The following is a 20,121-nucleotide window of genomic DNA, read 5'->3' as shown; positions in this document are numbered from 1 at the left end:
TTTAAATAGTATGTTCTTACACCCACCATAATCTTTAGGATAGTTAGAAGCAACTAACAGCCTCCATACAGTATATTAATCTACAACATCCAACACCCCTAACAGATTTTGTCTATTGTTCTACTGTGCATCTCCACTTGAAAACAATATTCTCAGAGAGGAAATAATTAGAGTTAGAGAGTCTTTTATAAGAGATTCATGAGGCCACCTGAGAGAAGGCTCCATTATACAGGACCCAGATGAGCAAGTACAGTGAGGTTCCTCATCATGATTCATTCCCAGATTGTGTCCCATCTCATGTGCTACAGTGGCCCCTATAGAAATAGACTGTTGGCTGTGATCCTATAAAGGAATAGAGAGAAAGATAAGAGAAGGCAGAGAAGTTGGGAGTGACAGAGAGAAAGAGAGCAAGAAGGAAAATGAAGATACAGGAGTTACAAGAGACTTCAAGAGAGACCACATGGAGTATGAAATAAAGGACAGATGATATGAACAACAGTTGAAGCGCAAAAACAAAGTTCTAGGCTCAAGAGATTGCAAAGTGCAGTAAAGTTGATTTACAGGAGACTTCAAGAGAGACTCCGTTGAGTAATGAAGAAATGAAAGACATGACAAGCAACAGTTTACATGTAAGAAAGTTATACTGTAAATCTTATTGGTTGCAGTGGGAAGTTAGACTTGCAGCAAACTCTGCAGCTGGTATTGCATTACTCCAAATGATATTTGGTTACCTGGATAACACCAGTAGAAAGTGTGGAACTGCACAATGTACCAACATACGCCAGACCCACCGTAGCACCATCAAAGTCAGTGTTCCTACAAGAGAAGTAGATGTCATTGACAAGAATATTCATATAGTAAAGATATATCATCCTATTCCTAAACACACATAATGTAATCTCAGTGTTTGTTGTGATTGATGAACAAGCACATATAAGGTTGATTTCACATGTGTTGGATCACATTGCATTTGTCATCATCAAAGTCAGGAATTGGCTTCCTATCTTGAGCCGTGAGGTCAGCCAAATACTTCACAATGGTCAAATAAGACAATCAAGCCCCCACCTACACAGTATCTCAGGAATATTGTCAGGAAATCTGGAAGTTGGTTCCTTTTGGCCCAGTTCACATACCTGGGTGACCCAACCTTAGCCTACAATGTATAGTGAGCATATGAGCAGGACATGTTGGTAGGAAAATCTTGACAAAAGGCCATTAAAAGTCTTACGTGATGAACTGAGCGTTGTCATGTGCTTTCCTAGGCAGAAGGTCATTTTTCCTCCATTCAGAGAACATCCTCAGATCCTCATTGGCAGAGCTGACCACTGTAAATTTATCAGTTCTGTCCCAGACTTCGATTCCCGTCAGAGCCACAAAAATATTCATTTGCTTGTACACCTGTGTGGAAGTAAGGAGAACGGCAGAACAGTCATGTTGCAGTCGGAATTGCTAATCCCATTTGTAAATGTTATGTAGAATATTTCTTTTTTTTTTGTTGCCTAAAGTGAAACTAAACAATTTAGCATTACACATATTTTTATGCAAAATGAAACAGTTTTTTACTGTATCCCTGTAAGCACTGCAGTCAACATTCTTAATATAAAGCCAATATGATGGTTAAAAATGAAGAAAGTGGTTATTTAGTAACAGTATACTTTTATAAAGGGTACAACTTGTGAAATTTAAAGAAAAACAAGCATTTTCTGTTTTCAATTTTCAAGATTTTTTCAAGATTGTAAAATTTTCTGAAAAAAAATCTAAAATCTGTCTATAATTAGTGTAATACAATTTCAGATCCTAATAAATAAGCATTGTGAAGCAGTGAGATCAGCATTGTATTTCTATATGAACGACTTACCACATTGACAAAATTTACAATTTCGAATATCCTTCTTCTAACGTTTTCAGTACTGCGGCTATATTTATTGAACTGCAAGAAATAACAGTTATAGATGATCAGAGCTGTTTCTGAAAGTAAAAGGAAAGCTACGGAGGCACTTTGTTGCAATAGATTAGCTGCAATAGTGCAAGCTAGAATGCTATATTTATTCTGTAGAATGTTTAACTATACCTAAATAAAAAGCTCTAAAATATCTCTGTTTGTTTAGGATAGCAGCTGCAGTATTAGCTTGGTGTGATATCACTTTCTGCCTGAGTCTCTCCCTGCTCACTCATAGCTCTGGGCTCAGATTACAGCAGAGAAGGGAGGGGTGGGGGGAAGAGGAGCAAACTGAGCATGCTCACGCCCAGGGCAAGGAGGTTTAAGCTGAAGCCCATGTGTACACAATAGAAGGAAAGAAATGCAGTGTTTCTTTTGATAGAGGACTCAAAGCAGCACTACTTTGAGGGTTCACTGGTATATTTAGGTGGACCTTTCTGACAAGTCTTACTTAGTTTTAACCTTTATTCTACTTTAAAGGAGAAGTGTGACCTATGTACTGCCCCACTGGGTAGATAATTCTAATAATTATATTGCTAGCATTTACACTAGCAACATGGTAGAGGTTTGAATCACAATCTGGAAATGACTAGCAATAGACACTCGACTAGGTGTAATTGGTTGATAGTCAGCCATGTGGTTCAGGGAGGAGGTGTAGTATCATCAAGGTGCAGGAATAAGTGATGTGCGGGTTGACCCAAAACCTGCTTTGACCATCAGTTGGGCGGATATGGGTTGAAATTTGGCCAACCATTGCAGGTTAGGGTTGGGTGTGGGTGAGACTGGGGAAGTACACTCTTGAAGATTCCCTGTCTTGGAACCAAAGGCCTGCAAAGAAATAGGGTACAGAGCAAGAAGACACAAGAAGAGTACAGGTTGGACACAGGAGCTCCAGTGGCAATATTTTGCGGGTTATGGTCAGGTGTAGGTTGAGTTTTCCTGACTCACACATTAGGGGGCAAATGCATCAAGGGTCGAATATCGAGGGTTAATTAACCCTCGATATTCGACTGGGAATTAAAAACCTTCGACTTCAAATATCGAAGTCGAAGGATTTTGTGCAAATAGTTCGATCGAACGATCGAAGGAATAATCGTTCGATCGAACGATTAAATTCTTCGAATCGAACGTTTCGAAGGATTTTAATCCAACGATCGATGGATTATCCTTCGACCAAAAAAAGTTAGCCAAGCCTATGGGGACCTTCCCCATAGGCTAACATTGACTTCGGTAGCTTTTAGGTGGCGAACTAGGGGGTCGAAGTTTTTTCTTAAAGAGACAGTACTTCGACTATCGAATGGTCAAATAGTCGAATGATTTTTAGTTCGAATCATTCGATTCGAAGGTCGAAGTAGCCCATTCGATGGTCAAAGTAGCCAAAGAAACACTTTGAAATTCGAAGTTTTCTTTCTTCTATTCCTTCACTCGAACTTAATGAATGGGCCCCTAATAGTAGGAATGTCATGTGGGTGTTGGGAGGTTCCATTAATGCAGAGATGTCAGGTGGTGTTCATCTAGTGAAAATTGTATGGGGGAAATCATATAATCTGCTCATAGAGGAGGTCGGAGCCCTAGACAAGTGAGCTGTTGGAAAACAACAAGATCCTGAGGAGATAAAAGTTTATTGGAAGATGAGGGAGTGGCTTTATGAAGAAGGGCGTCCTAGGTTGAATAGGACTAAAGGCGTAGTCAGCAGAAACTGACGTTCTACTGAGGAGAGCAGGGAGTTTGCACCTCAACATGATCCACCAGTGTAGGGATTCAAGTTTGATGAGAGTAGAAGAATATCCAGAGGAGTGTGTGTAGTATTTGAGTGTAAGTGAGTGCAGCAGCATGGGATCACTTCCTCCAAACAATCACCAAGGGCCCATCTGAGAGATAGAACGTGTGTAAGCTACACTTTGCTTAGAGAGACTGGCTCCATACCAGATAACATCATACAATTATTGGTATTTTATTTGTACATCTGATTTGTACTTACCATGGAGTTATCTGCTACCATGTACAGCTGGATAAATTTCTTTGATTTTAAAAATTCCTTTCTCTGAATAAAACAAAGGTAAATGCTAGAGTCAGGCATGTTGTGGGAAACGCTGGAAGAAGGTTTGCGAATTTTATAGTTAGTGCCAGTGCGCAGTGAATGTAATAAAACTTCTTACTGAAAAAGTTGTTATGTTTGCTCCAAAAGATTACGACACCTTCAAGCACTTCTTAAAAGTGGCCAATGCACAATTAAAATTCGCAATGCGCAATTAAAATTCACAATGTAATAACAGTTTAAGGAAGAGTATTACATTGCGAAATTAGACTTTTTATTTTTATTTGTGCTAATTGTTTTGCTCTTTGGGACTTTTATTACATTCCCCCAAACAGGTCCTTTCAGTCATACCACTAGGGGCTAGATTAGTCGATATGCCACTTAACAGCCTGTTAATATTCCCCATATTATGATGCCATATGTCTAATTCAGTGCCATATTCATACAGTCTCTGCATTTTACTTAACCCCACGTCTCACCTCTTCATTGTTGGTGGAAAAAGATGTCTTGCTGAAATTGCCTTCCATGTAGGTGGTATTAGTCACCCCGCAAGTCCTTGGAGTAGACTCCTGAGCCTGGTATGGAAACACTGCATGCTCCTCGCTGTCAGTCTGCTTCAGGGGTTCAATCAAGTACCTGCGGCCTCGTGTTTGGATAATCCCACTACAAGCACATACTGCATATGTAGGTCATCATCTTCATACACAAACACACACATTGATGGAGCATAATTCCTCCAACAAACAACTTTAGGTTAAAAACCACTGGGTACAGTTTGATCTGCTATTATTTGCTTCTATCTCACCTTAATCCATTGCATGTGCTAATGCTAACTAAAGAGCTGCTGTCATTCTCCACACCTCCCTGATAATAGCAGTGATCCTGTAAAATACAAGTACGGAAGGGGCAAAGTATCAGCAATGTATGCAAAAATACAAGAGGCATATGCACGACGGGTTCAGGCCCACCCTCATAGACTCCCTTATTAAACTCCTCTCCAAACTCCCTCTGAGATGCATCTATAGTACCTGGATCTCTGGGCTGGTTTCCTTAGGTGTCCCGTCTGGCAGGTACTGCGTCTCAGTGTAATCCTCTGATATAAGATCTCTGCAGGATCCAACAAAACAGTAAAGTGCGAAACATTGAATGTAGCTTTACACCCTTAGCAACCAAATTACTTTCCATTAAAACTATGGATTGGTGTCTTGAAGCAATTGTATCGCATTTACACATGCCATCATTGCAGGTAGGCAAGTGATATGTATGAGGAAGCATAAAAAAGTTAATTCTGAGCATATTCTGGATAAACATTGGCCTGACATCAGTGCAGGTGCAAAGGCAGCTTCAAATTCATGGAATTTGGGGGGCTATGCACAACAGGTCCAAATCTTATTCCATAGTGATAAACCACAGGACCCAGAATCTTGCTTTTAATTAATTTTACTTCACTTCATCAGCAAGAAATGCCATATTTTATGTACTGAATTTTTTGAACCAACCTAAATTTTCAGCACTATTATAGTAGTAGTAATGGACCAGGCCAAGTTGTCACAGGAGTTTCCCATCTTGGATTTTGTTAGGACTGTCTGTGATGCTAGTTGCACTGGTTTCTGAGCTGCCTTGTCCCAATAATCTGAATTATTAACTGACATTTCTATTCTATGTGTACTGTATATTGTGAGTGGGCCCTAAGCTCAGTAAGTGACAGCAGCACAGAGCATGTGCAGTGAATTAGCAGAAAAGAAGATGGGGAGCTACTGGGGCATCTTTGGAGACACAGATCTTTACTGCTAAAGGGCTGTGGTTGCCTTGGGTTGGTACAGAAGCACAAAACATAATGTACAACATTTCTAGCTAATTCTTTAGTTAGGCTTTAGTTCTCCTTTAAATCCCATCCCAACCTGTAATCATGACAACAATCTGGGCAAGGAATTATTATGTTTTGAGCTCATTATCTAATAATAATGTACAATCATAATGTACAACATTTCTAGCCAACTTCTTTAATTAATCTTTAGTTTCCTTTAATTAAAAAACACAGGTTAGCGTTTAAATGCTTTACACTTATAAGAAACGTACTCTGTCTTCTCCAGCTTCAAAACCAGCGGTTCTCCTTCCAGCTGCACCTCGTATTGTACTGTGTTGGGATATTTGCTCTGGAAATAAAGTCGAATATAAGCAAAAACTGATAGTAAAAGATAGAAAATCAGTTTTAGATTGGAATACATTCAATAAACGAATACTTTTCAAAAGTAGATCCACTGCCTCTAAATGGTTACGTAGACTTTTTTTGTATTACCATTTTAATCCAGTCTAGCCTATGAACATGTGTATCAGAATGTTGGTCTACTGCATGGAAAAAGATGAAAGGTTTTACTACTATGCATTCAGCACTTGTCAGACCCACGGTTGTCCTGTAGTTGTTGGTTCTACATATGTGTTTTATGTCTCAGGAAAAACATCTTGTAGTTGCACAAAGCCTGAAGAATTTCTTCCTTTGCCCATAGTCCCCCTTATGAATATCACATGGTCTAGATCATGGTCTAGTTCCCTAACCAGTGGCTCACGAGCAACATGTTGTTCACCAACCCCTTGGATGCTGTTCCCAGTGGCCTCAAAGCAGGTGCTTATTTTTTAATTCCTGGCTTGGAGGCAAGTTTTGTTTGCATAAAAACCAGGTGTACTGCCAACCAGAGCCCCTTGTAAACATCATGCAGATGGAATCTAAGTATACCCGTGTTTGATCAAACATAATTATGTTTTATAAAACAAAGCTTGAACAGCATGCATGATATAGACTCAATTTGACTGCTACTAAGTGCATTGATTGGTGTTTCATTTTTCTTCTGGGCATATTTGCAATATCTGGAGTTCTTTAACCCCCTATCCCTGATATAGCTAAATCTGCTTCTAAATGTAAGTTGGCGTATATACGTGTGCCATCCTACCAGGTAGGAATACCAGTTGCAATAACAGTCTGTATATGAAGTGGCACGAGTTAGACACTTGTTACTTTATAATCTGGATGGAAGGTACCTGAGTATCTCTTTTGTGCTGAAAGTGAAGTTTCCTGGGAAAGACCACTTCATATTTGTGCCCAGGGGGTATCCGATCAAATGCTGGAAGGAAAAATACCATCATTAACCTAAATGTGTTCAGTGAGGACACACAGAGCCCACTAACCATCATAATACTCATAAAGACAATGCTACGTATGCTAATGTAAATACGGAGCAATTTCCTTTCTTCTTGGTAGCTGTAGGTGGGTGTTGCTAAATCCAGTAAATTGCACTTGTGTTTCCTTCCCACACATATAATGATGAAATATACCAGTATTTTGATTTTGTTCCTTTTATTGGGTTAGGGTTATCTATCTATCTATCTATCTATCTATCTATCTATCTATCTATCTATCTATCTATCTATCTATCATCTGTCTATCCACCTATCCATCTATCCATCCATTTCTCTATCTATCTATCACCTATCCATCTATCCATCCATCCATTTCTCTATCTATCTATCTATCTATCTATCTATCTATCTATCTATCTATCTATCTATCCATCTATCCATCCATTTCTCTATCTATCTATCTATCTATCTATCATCTATCTATCTATCCATCCATTTCTCTATCTATCTATCTATCTATCTATCTATCTATCTATCTATCTATCTATCTATCTGTCTATCATCTATCTATCCATCCATCCATTTCTCTATCTATCTATCTATCTATCTATCTATCCAGGCCCGGATTTGCGGCAAGGCCGCATAGGCCCGGACCTAGGGCGGCAAAAAATAGGGGCGGCATGCCGCCCAGCCGCATTATGGAGACGTTCGCGTCCCCATTCAACTACACCAGCTGCGCCGGCGTTTTTTCGCCGGCGCTGGGAAGGCGGGCGCTAGGACCACGCGACCGCCTGGTCGGACCGCGCGGCCTAGGGGCGGCCGGGGAACAAATCCGGCCCTGTATCTATCTATCTATCCATCTATCATCTATCTATCCATCCATCCATCCATCCATTTCTCTATCTATCTATCTATCCATTTCTCTATCTATCTATCTATCTATCTATCTATCATCTATCTATCTATCTATCCATCCATCCATTTATCTATCTATCTATCTATCCATCTATCCATTTCTCTATCTATCTATCTATCTATCCATCCATTTCTCATTTATCTATCTATCTATCTATCTATCTATCTATCTATCTATCTATCTATCTATCTATCTATCTATCCATCTATCCATTTCTCTATCTATCTATCTATCTATCCATCCATTTCTCATTTATCTATCTATCTATCTATCTATCTATCTATCTATCTATCTATCTATCTATCTATCTATTTCTCTATCTATCTATCTTCTGTCAATCTATCTGTAAGGAATGTTGGCCTGGAACATAGTATTTGTACCTGGATAGAGAACTGGCTAAAAGATAGACTACAAAGAGTGGTGGTAAATGGTTGTTAGTGGAGTACCGCAGGGCTCTGTACTAGGTCCCTTGCTTTTCAACTTGTTTATTAATGACCTGGAGGTGGGCATTGAAAGTACTGTTTCTATTTTTGCAGATGATACTAAATTGTGCAGAACTATAGGTTCCATGCAGGATGCTGCCACTTTGCAGAGTGATTTGTCTAAGTTGGGAAACTGGGCAGCAAACTGAAAAATGAGGTTCAATGTTGATAAATGCAAGGTTATGCACTTTGGCAAAATATATTAATATAAATGCAAGTTATACACTAAATGGCAGTGTGTTGGGAGTTTCCTTAAATGAGAAGGATTTAGGGGTTTTTGTAGATAACAAGTTGTCGAATTCTGGGCAGTGTCGTTCTGTGGCTACTAAAGCAAATAAAGTTCTGTCTTGCATAAAAAAGGGCATTAACTCAAGGGATGAAAACATAAGTATGCCTCTTTATAGGTCCCTGGTGAGGCTTCATCTGGAGTATGCAGTTCAGTTTTGGACTCCAGTCCTTAAGAGGGATATAAATGAGCTGGAGAGAGTGCAGAGACTAAGTGCAACTAAATTGGTTAGAGGGATGGAAGACTTAAATTATGAGGGTAGACTGTCAAGGTTGGGGTTGTTTTCTCTGGAAAAAAGGCGCTTGCGAGGGGACATGATTACACTTTACAAGTACATTAGAGGACATTATAGACAAATAGCAGGGGACCTTTTTACCCATAAAGTGGATCACCGTACCAGAGGCCCCCCTTTAGACTAGAAGAAAAGAACTTTCATTTGAAGCAACGTAGGGGGTTCTTCACAGTCAGGACAGTGAGGTTGTGGAATGCACTGCCGGGTGATGTTGTGATGGCTGATTCAGTTAATGCCTTTAAGAATGGCTTGGATGATTTTTTGGACAGACATTATATCAAAGGCTATTGTGATACTAAGCTCTATAGTTAGTATAGATATGGGTATATAGAATTGATGTGAACGTATGGAGGGGTGTGTGTAGATGCTGTGTTTTCATTTGGAGGGGTTGAACTTGATGGACTGTCTTTTTTCAACCTGTTTTAACTATGTAACTATGTAACTATCTCTGTATCATCATCTATCTATCATCAATAGGGATGTAGCGAACTGTTCTGCTGCGAACTAGTTCGCGCGAACTTCGACCGTTCGCGTCCGCCAAATGTTCGCGAACGTTTGGGAACGTTCGCATTTTGAGTTCGCGTTCGATTCGAATACAAGTCGTTCGACCATTCGACCATTCAAATTCCTTCGACCGCTAAAAATCGAACGATTTCCATTCGTTCGAACGATTGTAAGCATTCGATCGAATGAAAAGCATTCGATCGAATGGCTTCGATCGTTCGATTCGAATGAAAATCCTTCGATCGAACGATTAAAATCCTTCGATCGTTCGAATCGAACGATTTTAGCGGGTGTTCGAAGTTCGCAAACTGTCCGCGAACGTTCGCATTTTTTACCGGTGTTCGCGAACACCAAATCGGCAGTTCGCTACATCCCTAATCATCAATCTATATCTGTATATCTATATGGAAAAAAAAAATTATATAGCAGGTTCCTGTATTAAAATATGCTAAAACTGTATTTCAGCCCTGAGTCACCCATTAGTATGTGGGAGATGTGACCACTGACATCTTACCCCATTTCCCAATATCTGTGGCTGATGAGTGAGAATTGTGACTAGAGCTGGGAGCCTATGTGATGCTGCCATATTCATTTTCACAAAATGGATATGGAATTTTTATAAAAAAATTCACAATAGGTTTTAGCAGGGGCGTAACTATAGAGGTAAAGGGGCCCCATGAGGCCCTAATTCATATACAATTTAAATAAATATTGGTTAAACCTCTAGACATTTTGATGGCCTGAAAAATTATTTGCTGTGGGGCCCAGTAATATCTAGTTATGCCACGGGGTTTTAGCAAATGTATTGCATTTATGGACTTGTTTGGACATGTGGAAGTTCTGGGTTCCTGCAGGATTGGGACCCAAATCATTGTATTTGTATTATGCTGAAGAGACTTCTTTATAATGGGGCTATGATTTACTGGAGTTTATACACAGCACTGTACAGAAGTACACATATTAAACCTACTCCAAGGTCACAAGAAACAGAAATAGCAACTGAAATGAGATGCGCGAGGGTCTTCCAAGGCCGTATGGTCTCTGGACCCAATAGCCAATTCCATCAGATCAAAGTGGGTTGGTCAGGAATGAATATGAGGTTGACTGATTGTCCCATCTGGGGTTGCTCCTTAGAAGATCAGATGCCTACATTGACATTGGTTGCTACGTGCCAGTGGAAGACACTACCATTGGACCATATAAGAGTATTTTAAATTGCCCCAAAGTAGAAAGAAGGATAAGGAACCCAAGTAAAGCTAAGGTCCCGAGTAAATCATCAGAGGCCTCCAGTTCATTGTCCATGTCATTAAAAAACAGTTGTCTGACCACTGCTTAAAAATCCCTGTTGTAGATTCTGGTATGGGATCCCTTATCCAGAAAGATCCAAATTACAGGATGACAATCGCCCATGAAGAACAAATAACCCACCAGCATACCCTGTCCTTTCATATAGATATATCCAGTGATGCCCAGTATGAGGGACAGACACCATCTAAACATGCAAGGGACAACAATTACCAGTACACAGAACTGGATGCAAACAGGGAAAGCCCACGTGTGTTTACTCAGATATATTGTTCCTTAATTTTTTAAAGAGTCCATTAAAATCAAATTTTTAAGAAGTTTTAATAATGATTTCCTTTTTCTCTGCAATAATAAAACAATACTTAGTACCCAATGGTAACTAAACTGTGTGGACCCATCGTGGTGGCAGAACAATCACATTGGGTTTATTTTATGATTCAGTGCTTTTCAGCAAGCACTTTGGTGGTCTAAACTATAGAAAGATCCCTTACTGGAAATATCCCTGGTCCCAGGCATTCTGGATAATAGATCCTATAGCTGTGCTGATATTATGAAGCAACATGGTATAATATATCCTGCGTGGTTTTCCCTCTAAGGGGCCATTTCATATAAACTAGGGAATCCACTAGCGAATCCGAACCCTATGTAAATTAGGGTTAGGAAAGGAAAAAGTGGAAAAAATTCTTCTTTTGTTACAAAAAGTCATGTGATTTCCCTACCCGCCCTAATTTACATATGCAAATTAGGATTCGGATTAGTTTGGCCAGGCACAAGGATTCGACTGAATCCGAATCCTGCTGAAAAAGGACGAATCCTGGCCGAATCCAGAACTGAATACTGGATTCGGTGCATCCCTAATATAAACATTAATGAATAAATCTGATTCAGGGAGGATTTACTGGGGCAAAAACCAGTGTCTTTTTTCAGCCTCAGCTCCTATGAAATAATGTATGTAACTGTTTTTTTACGAGATTTCCCAGCACCATTTGCACTGAACTTATTGCTGTGCTTTTCCTGTATGGAGCAACTGTGTTGAGTTGCGTCACAACCCAATTTCCTTCTTTATTTGTGACTGACTCTTGTGGTTTGTGTTCATCATTAAAGGGGAAATGCACTTTAATGATAAATTATTTTCAGATATAAATAATCCACAGACAGCTGAGCCCCACCTTGTGTTTAATGCCTCCTGACTATTCTGTTTTACTGTGTATACACTGTGTATAAACATGCATATATAAACATCTCTATAACATTGTATTTCTTTCTGCTTCTTCAGGGCAATTGATAGAGTAGGAGGATGTATTTAATCTGATTCCCCTTCCCAGTTAAACCCCATGAGTAAAAACCTGTAATCAACAATCTGACCAAGGAATTAGTATGTTTTGAGCTCATTATCTCTTTTTATGGGGGGGGCATATTTATATTAAATTAACTTCCTTTTTAAAGATGTAGTAATATGTAAATGCACATTACAGGGTTAGAGAACAATGAAATTATTGCTGGCCACACCTGAGCACAGTTGATCCGCTAAGAGAACACACGGATTGATTGGACGTTAGTGCAAGCAATTTGGGGACTAGAGATGTCGCGAACTGTTCGCCGGCGAACTTGTTCGCGCGAACATCGGGTGTTCGCGCTCGCCGGAAGTTCGCGAACGTCGCGCGACGTTCGCCATTTTGGGTTCGCCATTGTTGGCGCTTTTTTTTGCCCTCTCACCCCAGACCAGCAGGTACATGGCAGCCAATCAGGAAGCTCTCCCCTTGACCACTCCCCTTCCCTATAAAAACCGAAGCCCTGCAGCGTTTTTTCACTCTGCCTGTGTGTGCTGAAGAGATAGTGTAGGGAGAGAGCTGCTGCCTGTTAGTGATTTCAGGGACAGTTGAAAGTTTGCTGGCTAGTAATCGTTTTGATACTGCTCTGTTATTGGAGGGACAGAAGTCTGCAGGGGTTTGAGGGACATTTAAGCTTAGGTAGCTTTGCTGGCTAGTAATCTACCTTCTACTGCAGTGCTCTGTATGTAGCTGCAGTGGGCAGCTGTCCTGCTTCTGATCTCATCTGCTGACTGCTGCAATAACAGTAGTCCTTGTAAGGACTGCTTTTATTTATTTTTTTGTTGTTTTACTACTACTACTACTACTACTATAAGAGCCCAGTGCTATTAGTCTAGCAGTGTTGGGGAGTGGGACTGGTGTGCTAATCTGCTGCTCCTAGTAGTTCAGCAGCACCAACTTTAATTTTTTTTTTTTAATATTCATTTTTTTTTATTTTACTTTTTTTTATTTTACTACCGCTGTAGTAGTGTATAAGTTGACCTTTTAGGCATTATTTGCCCTGTAGGCATTATTTGCACACTGTTTTCTTCAACCCGCCATCTAGCTGTGTGACCTTGTTCACATTCTGTCTAAATATCCATAATATTACCGTCTCCAGAAAAAACACCGGAGTGACTTTTTTCAAGCAGCCATAATATATTTACGTAATCCGTATCCACCGCTGTAGTAGTGTATACGTTGACCTTGTAGGCATTATTTGCACACTGTTTTCTTCAACCCGCCATCTAGCTGTGTGACCTTGTTCACATTCTGTCTAAATATCCATAATATTACCGTCTCCAGAAAAAACACCGGAGTGACTTTTTTCAAGCAGCCATAATATATTTTACGTAATCCGTATCCACCGCTGTAGTAGTGTATACGTTGACCTTGTAGGCATTATTTGCACACTGTTTTCGTCAACCCGCCATCTAGCTGTGTGACCTTGTTCACATTCTGTCTAAATATCCATAATATTACCGTCTCCAGAAAAAACACCGGAGTGACTTTTTTCAAGCAGCCATAATATATTTTACGTAATCCGTATCCACCGCTGTAGTAGTGTATACGTTGACCTTGTAGGCATTGTTTGCCCAGTTTTTTTGGCCGCAGCCACTGAAGCACAGAGGCCAGAAAAAATATGCCATATAAATGCTGAAAATAGTAATTTTTTGCCATACGTTGACTCAACGTATATGGCAAAAAATGACTATTTTCAGCATTTATATGGCATATTTTTTCTGGCAACTGTGCTTCAGTGGCTGCGACCAAAAAAATGCATATTTTCTGCATTTATATGGCATAATTTTTCTGGCCTCTGTGCTTCAGTGGCTGCAACCAAAAAAATTTATATTTTCAGCATTTATATGGCATAATTTTTCTGGCAACTGTGCTTCAGTGGCTGCGACCAAAAAAATGCATATTTTCTGCATTTATATGGCATAATTTTTCTGGCCTCTGTGCTTCAGTGGCTGCAACCAAAAAAATTTATATTTTCAGCATTTATATGGCATAATTTTTCTGGCAACTGTGCTTCAGTGGCTGCGTCCAAAAAAACTGGGCAAACAATGTCTACAAGGTCAACGTATGGCGAAAAATTACTATTTTCAGCATTTATATGGCATATTTTTTCTGGCAACTGTGCTTCAGTGGCTGCGTCCAAAAAAACTGGGCAAACAATGCCTACAAGGTCAACGTATGGCAGTTGTTTAAAGAGAACAGTAGATTACTAGCCAGCAAAGCTACCTAAGCTAAAATGTCCCTCAAATCCCTGCAGACTTCTGTCCCTCCAATACAGAGCAGTATCAAGCAGATTACTAGCCAGCAAGCTTACTATCATCTGTCCCTGAAATCACTAACAGCTCTCCCCCTACACTATCTCTTCCAAGCACACACAGGCAGATTTTTCAGATACATTTTTGCCCTTGATCCCCCTCTGGCATGCCACTGTCCAGGTCGTTGCACCCTTTAAACAACTTTAAAATCATTTTTCTGGCCAGAAATGTCTTTTCTAGATGTTAAAGTTCGCCTTCCCATTGAAGTCTATGGGGTTCGCGAACCGTTCGCGAACCGCTCGCATTTTTGCGCAAGTTCGCGAATATGTTCGCGAACTTTTTTTCCGACGTTCGCTACATCCCTATTGGGGACATGGGTAGAATACTAAATTCCCATTTATATGGCAGGGGATGAAATAGTTGGAAAGTTATGTGCATGTGTTGACCCTCTGCCGTATCAATAGGTCAAATAACTCTATCTATCAATCTATCTATCTATCTATTAATCTATCATCTATCTATCTATCTATCTATCTATCTATCTATCTATCTATCATCTATCATCTATCTATCTATCTATCTATCTATCTATCTATCTATCATCTATCTATCTATCTATCTATCTATCTATCTATCTATCTATCTATCTATCTATCTATCTATATCCATCTATCCATTTATCTATCTATTATCTATCTATCTATCGATCTATCTATCTTTCTATCTCATCTATCCATCCATCTATCCATCATCTATCTATTTTCTATCTATATATCTATCTATCTATAATCTATCTATCTACCTATCTATTATCTAACTAAGTGTGTATGTATGTATCTATCTTTATCTATCTGTATGCCTTTCTACCTATCTATGATAGATAGGGAGTTGAAATAGCAGATTTTGGAGGTGGCCATATATTTGAAGTGTTCCTATATTTGGGTAGTGGGCACTGTATCTTTAAATTTCCTACAGATGTATAGTTTGCTCTGTTGGCATATAATGTGTGTTAAATAACTGAGAAACCACAAAATACCAACTGCAAGCTGTCATTGCATATCATTGTGCACTCTGTGACAGTATGTTTTGAAAACACACTTGTCTGGCATGAAAATGTACAGCAAAGTCTGCATTCGAGCTGTATGATATGGGCTGAAGGCGGATGCCTAGTGCAGTGTCTGACAAAGAGAGACTGCCTGAGACAGAGCTTGAGAGAGAAATTAAATGCCAAGGGACCTGTGACTGTGCTTGGAGAGAGTCTTTTGGAGAAAGTGCAGCAGTAAAGATGACTTGGAAGCAGGCTGTGTGGCCTGTGTAATAGAGAGAGATATTCTCTCTGAACTGTGAGTAACAGGGCACTAATATTGTGGTGGTCCAGAGTCTGGGAGAGGTATATTTTTGATGCCATATTGCATACCTCCCAACATTTGAAAAGTATAAAGAGGCACAAAAACATATTTCTGATGGTTTTTTGTCCCTGCACATTGAATGGCCACACACCCTAATTACCACGTCCATTTTACAAAATTTGGCAGGTTATGGAAAGTTTGAACACATTTCTGGGATTTTTAAGGCCATGTTTTATGTGTTATATCAGTTTTGCTAATGTAGGTGAAATTGCCCTTAATAATAAGCTGCTAGTCTCCGTTCTCCCAAGAGACTTGCTTATCTTATTAGTTTCAATTGTATCTTTGCTTATCTTAAATTATTACAAATGTATCTAAGTGCAGCTGCTCAGTGCTCTGAGCTCTCTACCAAAAAGCCTCTTATTTCAGAAACTTACTATATTTTACTGGCATCAGTGCAGGAGATCAAAGAGAACCCCTGAGCTGTCAAAACCAGGATTGTCCCGAGGAAAATGGACAGTTGGGAGGTATGATATTATCATATGAAGACAAACACCCTGTTGTTGTATTTTTGAACAATTAAAGGCAAAGTCTTATTTTTCTGCATTTTTTGTGTCTGACTCCTCTTTGTCTAAGAAATCCACTTGCCTACCGTTATAAAAGCTTTCCACAACACACACACAAGGGTGTCATTAGATTGTATTTAAATGCTTTCCGTGTTTAACCTCAAAGTCCTCTACCGAATTAACTATTATCAGTTCACCTTGCAAACAGCAGCCATAAGCATGTACTTCTCACCACAACCAGAGGAGAAATTTGATTTGCTCATTTGACTATAAATTAAATATTTTAATAAAGAAATCACTTTAAAAGGTAAGATTGCTTTATTTAAGATTTTAATTTTCCCTAAACTAATATATCCTAATTTCAGAATATTCATTTTAGCTGCAATTTCCAGATATTTAATTGAGTGGACTTTTGGGGGAGAAAAATATACAAATCCTGCCCTTGAACTTTTCCCTATATCCGACTCCCATTTCATACATATTCTTCATCTGAAATGGAAGGAGGTTCCTTTTGAGTGTAAAATAAATCCCTTATTTAGGGACTCAATTTTTACTTGGAAATTGCTATTCTCCAGCCATGGCTTTAATCATATGTTGACACCCTTCATGCCAATCCAACTTCTATGGAAAAACTCAAAATCCGGATATTCCTCTTATTTGTTACCCCATAAAAAGCACCATCCTTTTTTTGAATAGGGACTTTGTGAATCCTACTAATGGAGATCTTCTTACTTGGGCAGTTTTAAAAAAGCAGCTTGGTTTGAAGATAAGAGAAAATATAAATTATATAACTTGGAAACTTTGGTGCCCCCCTTCTATTATAACGCATCTTCTTAAAGACGCAGCTCTGAAATGGTCAAAATACTTATTCTGCGAAATCACCCCCTTCCAGTTATCCTCTTCCATCATTAAATTTAACAAACATTTCTCCTCAGAAAACTGGAGAGTTCAGCACTTCAGACTGATCGATTTGGGTTATGGGAAGCTATTTCATAACAGTTATGGTTCAGGTCACATCTCATATTGCCCGAAATGTAAACATGAAAATGTGGACCTGTTCCATTATTTATGGAGTTGTCCTCAAGTCAAGTTGCTTTGGCAAAGACTAAAAGATTTTCTCTGTTTAAAGTTAAATATATGCTTTACATTCTCTCCAGCACATGCTCTTTTGAATATAGGCTCCCCATTTATTTTTGGAATAAACCAGTATAAACCCAATACTAAAGAATTTAATAACTTGATTCATCGTTTTGTTGCTGCTATGAAGAAAACTCTTCTTCTATATTGGCTTTCGGAAACTCCGCCCTCTATGAAGGATGTTTTATCACAGATAAATCATTTATGTTGGCAAGAAGCGTTATGGACAAAAATAACTAACCCTCATTTAAAGTGCAGATTTTTAGACAATTGGTCTCTTTTCTTCAAACAAATTGATTCTTGTCATGAAATTGAAATCTTAGGGATATTACAAATCTAATAGTTTTATATGTAAAGAGTCTCCATTAGTTCAAAGATATTTTTGATGTTTGATACTGCTGTATTAGTTAATAGTTCTCTTCATTTAAATCTGTAAAAAAAAAATTTGGTTTATTTTGTTTTTTTTTACTATTTTTTTTTTCCCTTTTATTTTATATGCTATGTTATCTATTTTCCTTTGGAATCTTTGATCTTAAGTATATGCACTTATTTGTTCAATTCCTTGATATGTCATGACATGCAGCAATGTATATTCTTCTTTTATGTTTATCTTGACATACTTAATATGTGAATTATAATCTGTTGTGTTTATGAAAACCCAATAAAAATTGTTGTAACAAAAAAAAGAAATCACTTTACTCATTTTAACCTGAATTTCTGCTGTTTTGTTCAAATACAATGAAGCACTAGTTCTTAAAAAGCAGATTTACAGAGTAATTTATTGAGTAATTATGGCTCCCACAATAACTCTATAAGTGGGATGTGGGTACTCACCTAGAATGTGGCCGCTGAAGAGCGTGGACAGGAGCAGCGCCGTTGGTAGCACAGCCTGTAGCATATTTTTTCGAAGATTGGTAGGCAGGAAGTCAGGATACCAGACCCTTTCTAGTATAGCTTTTACCAGCGGTTCGAGTCTATTTTCAGCAAGGCAACTCAAGAAAGCAACACGAAATAATGAGTGTGTGTTATATACCAGGATTTTCAAGTTGCTCAACATCCAGCAAAGGGGAAGTGGGCAATCTTATAGTGTAGGGAGCCATGGTGACATCAGAGATACCATCAAAGTTCTGCATTCCCTGCCTCTCATACAGTCCATCTGCTTTAACCTGCTCTCCCCTAATTCTAAAAATCAGTATGGCTAATATTCATATTAGCCATATTTTATATACTGAACTTATTACACCAGCCTAAAGTTTCAGCTTGTCAATAGCAGCAATGATCCAGGACTTCAAACTGGTCACAGGGGGTCACCATCTTGGAAAGTCGGTTCTGAGCAGCTGTTAAGAAGCTAAGCTTAGGGCAGTGCCGAGCCACGCTGGGCAGGCACCCTAGGCAGGCCTGGCAGTTCTGCAAATATGCGCTCAAGTGCGCATGCGCAAATTCCTGCTCGCGCACGCATGCGCAGAAGCGCTGAGAAGCGCGAAGAGAAAAGAAGGGAACCGGACTTGGGGTAGGAGACAGGTACGTGCCTGGCGCCCTCCCAGCTTTGCACCCTAGGCACATGCCTACTCTGCCTACCCCTGGTTCCGGCCCTGGCTTAGGGGATGTAGCAAATTTGCAAGCAGAAATTATATTTGTCTGTCATATAAGCCGATGCTACAAGGCTGATTATTAAATTATGTGATGCTAGTTGCGCTGGTTTCTGAGCTAATTATCTGTATTAATTACTAATCAGCCTCATATTGTGAAATTTCTATTTTATGTGTACTGTATATTATGAGTGGGTCACTAAGCTCAGTAAGTGACAGCAGCACAGAGCATGTGAATCAGCAGAAAAGAAGGGAAGCTACTGGGGCATCTTTGGAGACACAGATTGTCCCTGCTAAAAGGCTGTGGTTGCCTTTGGCTGGTAGAGAAGCCCAAGATGTATATCATTTCCAGCCTACTTCTTTAACTAGGGGTGATGTTCTCACATTAACACCCCCCCCCCCATCTTACAAAATGCACCAGCATCTGTTTCTCCATTCAATGTATTAGTCAGTGGCATCTTTTCCTGGCATACCTCCCTCATACAGAAATTATTATAAGTATCCTCATCATACTTTGCCCTTGGACAGATGCCATCCATCCCCAGTCCCCTATCATCTGCCCCATCCCTCTCACCAGCTTCTGCCTCTCTCTTTCTGGCATACCTCCTCCATTCCCTGTATCTTAATCTCTGCCCTCTCCTAACATTTACAGTATATCTGACCTTTGTTTACACAGACAATGTTAAATTTACTGTGCCCCATATTGAATTAAATTCAACCCACACCCCCTAAATTATATAAAATTATTGTACATGGAAATATACGTGGCAAATAACAACCAGTTAGGGCCCCAGTAGAGCCTCTACTCCCCTTGGTTCTTTCAGAGTCTGGTTTCCTCATTGCTATGGATGAAGCAGATTTAAGATGCTGATTTGGGCACTTTAGACTTATCTGACTGTGTATGGGGCACTCGATGAGGCAGGTTTGATATTTCCATTATTGCCGTCCTTTATCTGATCACCGGAGACTTGACACCTGTTCAGTTTTGACAGGTTTTTCT

The 20,121-nt window shown here is 39.3% G+C and overlaps 1 protein-coding gene across 1 annotated transcript in view; it reads right to left on the bottom strand.

Annotated features, from left to right (window-relative positions):
- adam28.2.S (ADAM metallopeptidase domain 28, gene 2 S homeolog) overlaps nucleotides 1-18,549 on the bottom strand; it is a 35,184-nt gene extending 16,635 nt beyond the window's left edge. The window contains exons 1-11 of the mRNA XM_018255084.2: nucleotides 18,367-18,549; nucleotides 7,014-7,096; nucleotides 6,057-6,133; nucleotides 5,006-5,084; nucleotides 4,783-4,859; nucleotides 4,457-4,640; nucleotides 3,921-3,983; nucleotides 1,859-1,930; nucleotides 1,229-1,398; nucleotides 732-816; nucleotides 209-342 (exon numbers count right to left, since the gene is read on the bottom strand). Of these exons, the coding sequence (XP_018110573.2) occupies nucleotides 209-342; nucleotides 732-816; nucleotides 1,229-1,398; nucleotides 1,859-1,930; nucleotides 3,921-3,983; nucleotides 4,457-4,640; nucleotides 4,783-4,859; nucleotides 5,006-5,084; nucleotides 6,057-6,133; nucleotides 7,014-7,096; nucleotides 18,367-18,430 (1,088 nt within the window). The 5' untranslated portion in view covers nucleotides 18,431-18,549. The remainder of the gene's footprint in view (nucleotides 1-208; nucleotides 343-731; nucleotides 817-1,228; nucleotides 1,399-1,858; nucleotides 1,931-3,920; nucleotides 3,984-4,456; nucleotides 4,641-4,782; nucleotides 4,860-5,005; nucleotides 5,085-6,056; nucleotides 6,134-7,013; nucleotides 7,097-18,366) is intronic.
- Nucleotides 18,550-20,121: the final 1,572 nt, after the last annotated feature.

This window comes from Xenopus laevis, chromosome 3S (assembly GCF_017654675.1).
Source record: "Xenopus laevis strain J_2021 chromosome 3S, Xenopus_laevis_v10.1, whole genome shotgun sequence".
Classification (NCBI taxonomy): domain Eukaryota; kingdom Metazoa; phylum Chordata; class Amphibia; order Anura; family Pipidae; genus Xenopus; species Xenopus laevis.
Note: the sequence above shows the minus strand (reverse complement) of the source record. Positions and strands in the feature narration are given on the sequence as shown.